This window comes from Excalfactoria chinensis, chromosome 2 (assembly GCF_039878825.1).
Source record: "Excalfactoria chinensis isolate bCotChi1 chromosome 2, bCotChi1.hap2, whole genome shotgun sequence".
In the NCBI taxonomy this organism is placed as follows: domain Eukaryota; kingdom Metazoa; phylum Chordata; class Aves; order Galliformes; family Phasianidae; genus Excalfactoria; species Excalfactoria chinensis.
In genome coordinates this window covers 65204813-65218118 of record NC_092826.1, presented here as the reverse complement: position 1 = coordinate 65218118, position 13306 = coordinate 65204813, and the positions used below count along the sequence as shown (strand labels likewise).

Here is a 13306-nt window from a genome sequence, read left to right as displayed (position 1 = left end):
AAGAGAGGTGATCCTTCCCCTTTACCCAGCACTCGTGAGGCCAAATCAGCAGTTTAATATCCAACTCTAGCTTCTTCAATACAAGAAATACATGGACATTCTGAAGTGCATCCAATGAAGGGCCATGAAGTCAAATAAATGGATTATAGTATCACTCATATGTATAACAAAGAGCTGAGAAGCTAGAATTGTTCAGCTTGTAAAAGCCGAGGTGAGGGATCTTATGATGGCGTATAAGTGCCTCATTGGAGCACATAAAGAAGATGAAGCCACATTCTTTTCAGAGGTATCCAGCACCAAGACAAGATGTCTACAAATTGAAACACAGGAAATTATACTTAAATATAAGAACTTCTTTTACTGTGAGGATGATCGAACTTTGGAACAGGAAAGAGAGGCTGCAAAGACATGATCCTTGGAGATGTTCAATACTCAATTTGCCATGATCCTGCCTGACTGACTCTGCTTTTGGAAGGGAGGTAAAGTGTATGATCTCCAAAGCTGCTATTCATCTTCAGCTATCCTGTGACACAGTTTTCACGAGACTTCAGTACTTAATATAAACAACACAGGCACAATCAGAACTGCTGTGAGAACTAGGATTTATATACTCACACTCACCGTGTCACAAATACTAACATTTCATACCAGACAAAAGTTTTGGATAAAACATTTGTTGTTGTTCAAAACGCATCACTTTCACAAAGTCAGAAGTTATTTGCTGTTTATTTGCAAAACCCATTTAGGTAAGAGGAAACATGACAAAATGAAATAATTGGAATTCAAATGTCTCACCCTCAAATGCTTCACCTCTTATGTTTTAATTTTTTATCATTTCACTGAGCATTCTAAAGTATTCTGATTAGCAAAGTGTTGCCTGTTTTACTTCACAGAAACAAACAGTGGTTAACATTTTCCTCCAGTGAAAAAGAAAAGGCTTTCAAAACTAAATATATTTTCGTAGCTAATGTTTTATTATCATCATGTACGATGAGCATTTGGTATAAACTGTCTTTAAAATGAACTACAGTGTATCATAACGCATTTCATATTTAAACAACAATGCTGTCAGCAACAATCAAAGTATTTGCATGCATTGGCCATAATTCTCTTACTGAATTTACACTAATTTAATTCTATTGGATTTAAGACCTTAACCGCAGATCTTTGTGAAGAGTGGAGCAATTTCCATTGACTTCAGTGGAGTTTTAGTCAGTGAAAGAACAGCAGGGTCGGCACCAAGGAAAACAAGATAAAAAACGCATCAAATATTTACATTGGTGAATGAAAAGGAACTGATATTAAAGTACACTGACTAAACACATCTACAGAGCAGTGATTCCATGTTTAGTCACATAACAATCTTATCACCTATCTACACACAGAAAAGTAACCCAAAAATATTACTGCGGTGATCCAAAGGATATTTTTAAAGTAACGTCTATTAACCATCCAGGCCTTTTCAAGCTGTTTGAAGTCATTAGAAGACAAATATATATTTAAAATAATAATTTTTAAAAAAGTATAGCATGACTGGAGAAACAAGAAAGATTCAGAGCTGAACTAATGCCAGATGCTTTGATTTACATTGTCTGTTCAGCACTAATCTATCCAAAGACTAATATTTAGGCAGTGACCATCTGCCTTAAAATGTACTAGGAGAAGTCAGCATTTAGGAGAATATGTCAACATGACAAGTATTGGAGAGAATCCTTTCTAGTCAGATCTGTAATAAAACGAAGTCTCAAAGGAGAACTTTAATATTTAAAGATGGGTTTGAAGGAACATTTTATGTACAGTAGACTAATAAAAACTCCATTTTAGAAAATATTCACTGTGCTTCGCAAGCAGCAGAAGTAGCACATGAAATGGAATGGTAGCAAGCTCTGCCTTAACTAATTCAAGATAGAAAAGGGATTATCTCCAAAAGCAAGCTTCACATGAAGCAAAATAATGATTATTTCTAGAAAGAGCAGAAAATTTAGTAAAGTGTTGGATCACGTTTAACTATAGACATATAGCAGATTCCTCCCTTTTAAAAGCTAAACAACGTGGGTACTTCTGTTTGTAAAGTTTATCTGCACAGCCTTCACCCACGCTTTTCTTTTTGTTTCTGAATTCCCAGATGCAGCATTGAATATTGCACTACAGATCTATTTTCCTTACCCCTGGCATGATGATTTTCTCAATGTCTTTAAAGACATCCTCAAAGCTCTCAGGGTCCTGTGGTGCAGAGTCTGGAATGAGGGTCCTCAGATATCCTGGTTCCACATCTGGGAAGACCTGTCTTTTTTCTATCTTCTCCAGGTAATCTGCAACATAGTCCACCATCTCCTTCCCCCTCTTGCGGAACTCTGTAGCATCCATGGGTAGCAGAGTTTAGGACTTAGCAGAAAAAAAAAAAAAAAAAAAAAGAAAAAAACCTAAAAAGAAAGAAAAATCACAGTTGAAAAAAATATATATAAAATCAGTGATTTCAGACTGTGATGCTGTGCTTCCCCCTCCCACACTTCTTTCTTTCTCCCAGCTTCCTCCTTTGGCCTGGCCCTGCTCTCCTCCAGGCTGCATGACAGGATCTCCCCTCAGCTGGGACGACTCTGGAGGTTACATTTGCTGCAGAGATCCCTTACACCTTCATGTCAGAATACCTTGCTGACACGGATCCTCACCAAGTGATTAGTAGTTTATTTCAAGCTTCCTTAGGTTTACTGTGATTATATCTTTGTGTACATATGATCCCTTAGACATAAACTGTTGACCAAGCCTGGGAATAAGAGAGGATTCTGCCGCACTTGGGCTCATTACCTTCATGGCTCCAGAAGTTTAGAAAGCAAAGATGTCCACTGTGAACACTGTGACTCAACAAGAGGGTCTCTTACATGTGTGTGCTTAACCTTAACCTCTACACAGTAAATAACCAAGCATATCAAGCTTCCTCAATTGTTAAGAAGTTGCTGTTAAATCATTACGCTATATCTAAAATATATGCTTCTCTCTTACTAGTGAGCTATATAGCGTAGTTGTTTCCATCCACAACACAGACCTTTTATTCAGGTGATTTATAAGATCTCTCTCAGAGTCCTCTGGAAAAAAAACTAGACCATATGTTCTTTTATTTCTGCGTATTTTGTCAGTATCCATACAGCATCACATTCTGCTCCACTCCAGTTTTGTTGGACACTGCATATGAGTAAACAAGGCTGCTAGAGCTTTGATGTCTACAGTATGAAGCACATTATATTAACACAGGCAGAGGCACATTGATGAAGATACAGAAAGCACAGGTGCAAACCCTACTGCAGCTGGTCAACACAAGAGTGTGGCACTGCTCACATTTTAATCAGCTCCCTCCTGCCTTTTAAATAAGAGGTCTAGGAAAATAGCAAGCAATGCATCTCTATTATAATCCATAACACCAAGCTATAGTACTCACAGTTATATTGGCTGCCCTGTCATTTTATCTACTTCTTGCCTCCTGTCTTGCTTCAACATTCAGCATCTTTATCACTGTAAATACAAACATGCTTATAATAAAACCTTATTTCTTATTGAGGTTCAGTACAAATTCACTTAAGAGTTATCTGTGTTACATTTTGCAAGAGGATGCAAAGAAGCTCTGCCTGGGACTATCCCAGGACATCAGGCTATTCCAAGACATCAGGCTGAAGCTCCACATATGCTCTGTGCCAGGAAGAAACTGGGTGAGCACACCCAAGGTGTTGTATGGCTGAGATGACAGAGCTGGAGCTGTGCAGACAAGCTTGTATTGCTAGGATATCTGCTCCTGCCATCCCAGCCAATCCAGGTTTTGTGCTTTATGTGGCGGTGCACATTTGGAACTCAGTGAATACAACACTGCCTAAAAAGCTCCTAAGCTTTTTACAAACTCACACTGATGTAATGCTGTTCTTTGGGATCCAGAAAAAAAACTGGTAAGAGAAACAAGGATACTAACTGCTGGTATAAATAATTACTATTCTTAGTTCACGTACTTTCAGATCTTTACTCTATAAGGAAACAATTACATTAAGCAAAATTCAAATATTATGTAAATAAGAGGCTATTTCTTAGTTATTGGTTATTTCTGCTGAGGATTTATAAGTGAGGGCATCATTTTGAAGAAAGAGGCCCTTCAGGGCTTTACTACATTACTACATTAGCACTGTCCCATTCACAAAAGAAAGACATCACTGATGAACATCACCCTCTAAACATCTCTGCTGCCACAAAGAGAGGGACTGCTGTGAGCAGCTGTTGCTGCTATTTAGGAAAGAAGGGTGCTACCTTCCCACTTAGGAAAATGGGGATCAGCACTGCAGGGACTTGCAGTCTGCTAAAGCAGAGCCCTTTTCGATGTCACTGTATCAGCGTTACATTATTCTCTTTAACCATCGTGTAAGTATCTGTGTGTCCAATGAACTCTCAGTGCAACGTCAGATCAGATACAAGCATCACTATCCTTTCATTAGTTCTCTAGCTGTACTTGGTATCGCTCATAGATCATTTAAGACAGAACTGTCTGTGCACCACTTTGTCTTTTCCTGAAATACAAATCTAATGGCATAAACTAAATAGCATCATGTATAAGCTCAGAACAGCTCACAAACAGATAAAAATAAATGCACTTCATCACATTACTACACCGTGGACACTACATTACACAGCTTGCCACTGTTTTTCTACTGCCTAGATTTTTTTTTGACCTGAGATCTCTTTCTATTATAAGTACTATTTGCATTATCTTATTTCTATATAGTTCACTGATATAATTTATTGCCATTTTTTATTAATAGCAGATTGGACAAAGTTCTTTCTTGGTATCAGCGTAAGGAAATAAAGTTTGGGTCACGTACGTATTTTGTAACTTGGGCCTATCACCACTGGAATGAAATTTGTCAGCTGCTTGCACCAAATACAAGCTTTAGACAATCACTGACTTTTTATTTGTTCTTTGCTAACTATGGTTCTTCCAGAGAATGGGAGGTCCAGGGGTTCATCCTAACACTGTTCTGGCTGCACTGCTTCTCTTACAACATGCTGCTGCAACAACATTCTCAGGCTTCTGGAAAAAGAGTTAAATTACAAGGGAAACCCACTGTTTTGCATGGGATAGTTAATTGATCTCAGAAGATTAGGCACACACACACACACACACAAAAAAAAAAAGGGAAAATGAAGTACCCATCCCAAATCAGCCACAAGTTAATTGCAGAGTTACAAGCTGATACATACTTGTATATACTAGTATCTATTTAACTTCTAATCAACTTCCAATTCAGTTCTATTCATTGAAATACATCAATCCGTTTCAACTTTAAGCAAACTATTAACTCTTCTTTCCTCAATACTGAGAAACTAAAATGAACATCTACCTACACTTACATATCCTTCTTTTCTTTTTCCCCTCCCTGAAAGACCTGGTCTGAAAATTCCTTACCCACTGCAACATATCTATTATCTATCTCACAAGGAACTGTGAATGCACAGTACTTGCAGGGACACAGAAGTCATCTAAAATTTTCCTTTTCGCTCCCTATTTCACATCTGTCCTTCTCTGAGTAAGAAGACCACTTACACTCTCATCTCTATTTTTTATCCTCCACGAATAGATCTCGTTCCATCTGCCTAATAGCACTACTTGCCACAGAGGCCACATCCAGTAGACTGAATAGCTGGCAACTGTAACACTAACTGGTTAGCACTATAAAGAAAGAAATTACTTCACCTACCAGTACAGAGCATTTCACCCTTCTGCAGCATGTATAATGCAACAACACAGTGTCTAGAGAACCTCCCTGTGTGCAGGATGTTCTAGAAATATAGAATGTGATCTTTTAAGAAGCAAAATACTTCAGACAACTCAGCCCTTAGGGTATGTACCATCTGAGAACAGCCATATTTTCCAAAGGGCTGAGCGTTAAAATCTGTGTGCGCTTGGAAAGATTTACCTAAGTTTAAGCCCCTTCAACTGCAAAATAATGCATCAAGTATCCAAAATGAAACAGAAGCTTCATAGAAACTGATCCTCTCACTAAAGTGTTTGATAGAGTATATTTTTCCCAAGGACATATAGACCAATAAAATCTCCATCCTACACGTCCCATGATTAATTTCAGCCCATTCAACATTGCCCTGATGAACTCCAAGTGTGGTGAGCACAGCTTACCAGGAGGCAGCTAGTCTAACCATCAACCCTCAGTAGTTTGGAAGGGCATTGTGCTCAAATGCATTAAAAGCCTCACTCTGGCTGATAAAATACCGTTTTATCAGGCAAAAAATATGTTTAAGTACTCTTCTAACCAGCAAGAGTCCACTGATGTTGTCAGCACTGTATCTCTTCAGATCAAGTCCTACCACACTGCAGAAGATAGACTGAGTTTTCCTATTACTACTTCAGGTAAAAACAAGAATAACCACATTAACCTTACATTATGCAAATTGATCTTTATTTTTATTCATATGTAAGATCTTTATTCTTTCCTTCTTTCTGGGATATGTTACAGAACAAGTATACTACATGATCTTAAGTTGACATAACCTTTGCTGCTTTAAACTTTAAACTACTCCTACCTCAGTTCTCTGAAATTAGGTATGTAATACTTTATGTCACTGAAGTTACCACAGACAGGTTTTCATCTTTAGATATATTGAATATGATGTTCGTTCACAAAACATTTATCTGAAACTGAACCATACAAATGAACACTATACACAAATGAGCACTACATACACTTGCAGCTATAATATGGTGTAGATTATTTTGATTATTGTCTTCTATTAACATAGCATTATCTGTAATTTCAGAAGTTGTTTTTTGTATTAACTAAACAGAAATGATCTCTAAGTACTCCTAAGAAATTATTAAATGGGAAACAAATTGAAGAAAACAAATGGGAGAAAAGAAAGGGAAAAAAGCAAGGAAAAAGAAAAGGAAAAGAGTAAATGCAGGTGGATGTACATCCAATGTAATTTTATGGGCGCCTGTTCTTCAGTTGATCAAAGCAAATTAAAAAAGTATCAAAAAAATGTTTTAACAGCTCCTAATGTTAAATAGGGAAAGGAAGAATGCACAGACACCAACAGCGCCTTAAGCTGATGGCTGCATTAGCTCAAAAGAGCAATAACTATATATCTTTCCAATACAATAGCCATGCCCATTCTATTCTGCCAACTGTTGGAGAATGCAGTGTAGCTGAAAGGCTTGGGATGCTACACTAACAATGCTGAAGCCTTGAGGACTTTGTGTTGTTGAACCCAACAAGTGAGAAGTTATTCTGGCTGTTGCTTCTGTTAAGCTGAATTTCTACTACTGGCAGTAAGAGTATTGTTCAAATAAGGACTTCAGGATGATTTTTAACTCAGAGTAGAAAGGAACTGAGTCTGCTCTGTACTCCTACCTCTGTATAAGGCAAAAATTAGGTATATATAGAAGTTGCTGTTTCTACTCAGCGCACCTCACTGGCACCATCTGCCACTTGTTAGTTTTCCCTTTTGAGTTTTTATTGCTGGGAAGGGTTACCTCTGAGTAAAACCTCACCCTAACAAGTCATGTGTTGGACATGACCTTGAAAATGTTATTATGCAAACTATTTGGCAGAGAATTTCTCACGGTCCGCATGGTTATTCAGAACTGGTGCACTTGGAAAAACAAGCTATAAACTTTTGGTTGTACAGGATCCTGCAGAAATATACACAAAATTTTGTAGATGACATAAATCATGTAAAAACATAAATAGAGATGTGCAAAGTACATTCTGCAAACTTAGATAAAAAGGGAGTGCTTTTCTGGGCATTCCAGCTTATCCCTAACATAACATAGTCTGGCTGTTTATTAGCTGAGCTTCAGCTCCAAGTAACCAATTCTCACACTAATCCAAACATACTTACTTGAGCTGAATAACCATAAAGCTTGAAGGACAAAGAATAATACTTACAGGGAGCTGGTGAGGTCTTTCCTGCCCCTCTGTCTCTCACTGCCTCTCTTTGCTCCTCTGTGACAGCTGTAGAACACAGAGGATGCAGCTGCCAGCATATATAGACAGAGTATCCCTCATCCCTCCAGCCTATCACAGCCAAGTGCTTTGCATTCAACATGCAGCAGCACCCACCCCCCACCCCCCTCCTCTCACACCTCCTCCAAAGTATAGAGAAAAAAGCTGCCCAAAGGGCAAAGGGATCTCAGGGAGAAGCAGCCATTACCTACGTTAACTGCTGAGTGAATTCATCCTTGTTTCCCTCTGCAAGTGTCTGACCACACACGCTTCTCGTCTGCCTCACGCACTGCATGGTACCTCTACTGTGACTGCTGCCATAGGAGCAGTGCACCGAGACCCCCTATGAAATGCTCTTTTAGAGAGGAAAGCACAGGTGGGCTAGAAATACCACTCAACTCTCTGCAACACCAAACTGGCAAACACATCCGATTAACAGTGTCACAATAATCCTCTGATATGCCCCATCTAACTTCTTTCAGTTTCTCTCTTTTGTCTACTTTAAAGCAATGGGAATTTTTCAAGCTTTTCCTCTGTTCTCAGAGGAAAGTTTTATGAGGAGTTGTCTTTTTTTAGATGAATCCAGATAGCAGCCTGTCGCTTTTTGTTGTTCATTTTACAAAGGCATTAGCAGCAACTCACAGCCTTAAACAGCTTATAGCCAGGTAGCGGCTGCAGGAGCTCCAGGACTGTCACTGCTCCCACACCAGCATTACAGCCAGGCTTTTTGCAAAGGAGGAAAACGTTCTCTTCTGACTGCCTAGTATTACAAAACACTCATGGCTGCGTTTGCTTCTATAGTGATACAAGCCCAATTATAACCACTGACCATACTGAAAGAGCATGATCAGAATAAAAAACATAACCTAAAACCTGCAGATCAAGAAATCCCACCCATCACTTGCATCTGGCTCTGTTTTCCACCGCAAACCGACTCCTGAGCGAGTAGGGTTATGGCCTGGGCAAACGTGAAACTCGCCAGAATAAAAGTGCTTTGGAGGTATTCTCTATTATTGTTTTGCTTTCTCCCTGCATTCAGGTGGAAAGGCTGAAAATTCAAAATACATCATACAAATGGAAGGGAAGCAGAAACAAGCTGTGTTGACTAGACACAAAGATAACTCACATTAGTTTTGATGCTTCATCTAAACAGCTTGCAGAAGTAAATAAATTCCAAGGGACATTAAAAAAGATTATCTACTATTAACACTGCTTCCAGTCACTTTGCTGAACTGGCACCTCAGAGTAACCTGATGTGTTTTTACCTTTCTGATGTAACTGCTATTTGCCTTAAAAGTTCCTGTGGCCACAGAACACTTATATTTTGTATGAAGAATATACTTATTTAATTCCTCAGGAAGAAATAGGAAATAAAATGAGAGAGGTACAGCAGAGGAGGTGAAAATAAATAAATAAATAAATAAAAAGGAAATAAATGACCTTCTAAAAGGTATTTCCCAAGTCTCTCTCTCTGTAGGTCTAATAATTCTTCTGGTTAATAACACTTTTCCTAATTCTCCTTATCAACTCACAGTAATACAGAGATATAGAATTAGTCTTTGATGGGCAAAACCAAGACCATTTCATACTGATAACAGAGCTCCACCATACTGCTCTCTCACTTCCCTTCCTCAAAAGAAGAGGGAGAAAACGCAATGGTTGAGATAAGGACAGGGAGACCACTCATTATTCGCTGTCATGGGCAAAACAGACTGTGTAAGGAGATTAATGTAATTTACTGCCTATTGCTAACCGACTGGAGCAGTGAGAACTAAAAGCAAACTAAGAACTCCTTCCTCCCAACCCACCTTCATCTGCTTTCTCTCCCTGAACAGTGCAGTGGAGCAGAGGCTCCAGGCTGCAATCAGTCCATTACGTTCAGCCTCTGCCGCTCCTTCCCCGTCACTCTCTGCCCCAGCTTCACGGGCTCCGTCCCACAGTGCTGCCCTTCCAGAACCGAACTGTGTGTGCTTCCCCCGGGCTACTACTCCGGCCCGGGCCGTTCTTGGGGCTGTGCCCCGTTCAGGCCACATCCATCGCGTTTCCCTTCCTTATCTCCGCTCCCCCCGAGTCACCCACCCTCACGGCACAGCTGTGGCAGCGCCGGGTTCTGCGAGCAGAGGCAGCCCCTGCAGCTATCATACCCTCGCCGTGCAGACCCAGTTCAGCAGGTGTACGCTGCGGCCCTGATTTGTTCCAGACCTTTGTGTGGTCTGGCTTGTTCAAAGAGAACTCCTCTGACTGCTGAAACAAGGAGAAAAGAGAACTCCCCTGTGCTGCAAAACTGCTTAAAAATTCAAGATGCCCATATGTGAGATGAGCCTGAAAGGTGTAAAGGCCAACATTTGTTGGTGAGCAACCAACAGATCATATTACTCACAAGAGCTAACAGACTATGGGCTCCGATATGTTCTTTTCACATCAAAATTTGCCACCCCGATGACATATACTGACGCTTGCCCATGTAATGACAGTACCAACTCAACACCATTTTAACATCTTTGCTGAACTCTTTGGTTTGCAAATGACGGGGAAAGATAACATGTTTGAACAGGAGGCTCCAGCTCGGTACTCAAGAGGGTACAGACAATGTGCTATCAGTCACTTTGCAGTCCCATGTGCCAGTCTGTGAGAACCAGGCATGGATCAAAGCTGTGGCAGCTAAACAGCTTGTACCCGCTTCCTGATATTTGTCATCTCTTCCATTGCTACATGACACAGCTCAGAAAGTGAAGTTTTCCTAACCCTTCAGTCCAGCTATAATTAGGTAACTCACAGCTTTGTTTTGCCCTCGATTGTGATGAATAGCACAACATATTTCATGCTGTCCCCCTGGTGTGACTACATTTGGGCACAGTGTGATGTTGATCACCCAGTCTAATATTATTTAAACAAACCTGTTCTGAGCTATAATGTGAATGACTTCAACTCGACACAGGTATCACCAGTGTCTCAGATACTGAGCAAATAAATGACTTGAAGGAATCGTATTACCATCAAGCTTTTTCTTGTTTTCTCCATTTGGAGTCAGATGGAGTGCTTGATTTACAGCAGATCTGCATTTTGAAGATGATGTCTGGAGGCTGCAGGCCTTTCTTCCTGCTTCCCTATTGCTCCTTCAGAAGGAAACAGTAGCAGAACCCTGTCGTTATCTGGCTTTTTTTTCTTTGCTAGATAGTGACCCCTCTTCCATAATAACGGTAATGGAAAATTATCTACATCAAGGAAAAGGAAAGAAAGGAAAGTCACTCAGATCTACCATATGTCCTTACATACTCCATAAACAAGGTCCAAACTTGCATGAGTTATAAGGATGAAACAAGTGAATATTTTGGCTGAACAAAACTGTATTTTCTGGAGAAGAACAAACAACAACAACCTATCAGAGCAGTGGACTGACTTTCTTTGGAAGAGAGTAAATTAAATAAAGCTTTCAGGCACAAATAGATGGATTACTTGCATTGTATGGGGATAAAAACTAAATCTCCTGCAGAACATAAGTAGACTTTGCAACAGATTAGCCAGGAGATGAATCTCAGATGGAACTGACAAACTGGGAAAGTATTTTTCACGAATATTTTATGCAACTTGTTTTCCCTTTTCAGTTCTGTATTACTGTGTGAACGTGTGAAGGTAAACCAAAGATGGATAAAAAGGAACTGCTAATGAAGTGAGCACTGAATGTGGACACAAATGCATATCATCAGAGGATTTAATATACACCTTCTGGCTCAAGGCATCCTAAGCATTTTAGTCTTATGGAAGCAAGCCTAAAGAAAAGAGAGAGGATGTCACAAACTGAAGAAGTGTCAATAGGAAAGCTGACAGGCTGTGAAGAGTCACAGGCTGCAATCACAGCGTATATGTTCTTCCAGTACAAAGATAGGAATAGCTCGTGCCATAAGCTGGAATGTGTTTAACCTAGGGATGCAGGCACTGCTGGGGCACTTATCCAGCTATACAGTGATAACAGAAAGAACTTCCTAAAGCACTGTGAGTCTAGTAAGACCTCAGGTCAGAAAAGCATGTTACAGCAACAAGGTCACGAACTAAATAGTCCACTGAAGATGGAACTAGATGAGGCATGAGGATCAAAATGGCTTGAGACACAAAAGGAATATAATGCAGTGCTTGCTCTTATGAAGCCAGTTTGTTCTGATCATATAAAGATATCAAAGATCACAGTGAAACACAGAACAGCTTGGGTTGAAAGGAACCTTAAAGACCAAAGTTCCAACTCCCTCACGTGGGCAGGGTTGCCAGGCTGCTCAAGGGCCCTTCCAACCTGGCCCTGAATTATGCTTGGTCCAAAAGGCATTCTGTCACTGCCTGTAATTAATGCATTGTCATAAGAACTATACACCACCATGTGCTGCTTTCAATAATACTTGAAGAGCATTTGTCTTAAGTATAAGCCTCCAGTCATTCCTTATGGGACAAGAACAACATCAGAGTCTCAGCTGCCTGAAATTACAGCAAGTATCATGGCAAGGGACCATACTGGTGTTCCTTGCTCTTCTTCCCTGACAGCTTCATTGCACCTCAGCCCTGTGCCAACATAGGTCTTCTAGAGAAGACTAATGCCAACTCACTGAAGGATTTATGCTTAATGCACACACAAGATTAAAAGTTACCAAGTGCCTGGACTTTCTCCAAGAAATACAAGTTACTTCACATATAACAGACTCATGGCTCTGGGCAGCTGAGTTGGAACTGAATCTTTCACAACCATAGGTCTCTGGTCTTGGGCAGGTTCACAGCCAAAGCAATGAGAAGGTAACAGTTGACACCTTCTGTGGTGGGTTATGGTCTCGATCTCAGAGGTAACAGAGAAACATGTACATGTCTTAATTGCTTGACTTTAATGTGTGATTTTTGCTTAGTGGGTTGCATTTATAGTAAAACTTGCAGCTTTCCATCAGAGTCTCCAAATAGTCACACATCATCTTGCCAGCTTTGTAAGAAGGGCAATCATCTCCAGCTAGAAAGCAAAACAGCCAGCCAGAGAAGGTAGCAGCTTAAGGGGTTTCAGGCAGCTTCACCACAACACAGCTAGCCACATCCCCAGTCAAAACTGCCCTCCATCTGCTCACTTTATGATACTGCTACACTGAACACCTGTGATTAGTTAAGCAAGATTTACATGTGACTGGAGGAGATAGGCACTTAAACAAGAAGGATAGTCCATTCATTGCCCTTATGCTCAGAGATGGTTCAAGTTCTTCTTTTCAAGTACAGAAGCAAGTCTTCACCCTAAGTTGTGCAATTCTGGTAAGCCCTCAGGAGCAGCTTCCATAAATTATTTGGCTAGAAAG

The 13306-nt window shown here is 40.1% G+C and overlaps 1 protein-coding gene across 1 annotated transcript in view; it reads right to left on the bottom strand.

Annotated features, from left to right (window-relative positions):
* Nucleotides 1-8302, bottom strand: part of DDC (dopa decarboxylase) — a 52542-nt gene extending 44240 nt beyond the window's left edge. The window contains exons 1-4 of the mRNA XM_072329337.1: nt 8200-8302; nt 7935-8000; nt 3434-3507; nt 2167-2423 (exon numbers count right to left, since the gene is read on the bottom strand). Coding sequence (XP_072185438.1) covers nt 2167-2367 — 201 coding nt within the window. The 5' untranslated portion in view covers nt 2368-2423; nt 3434-3507; nt 7935-8000; nt 8200-8302. The remainder of the gene's footprint in view (nt 1-2166; nt 2424-3433; nt 3508-7934; nt 8001-8199) is intronic.
* Nucleotides 8303-13306: the final 5004 nt, after the last annotated feature.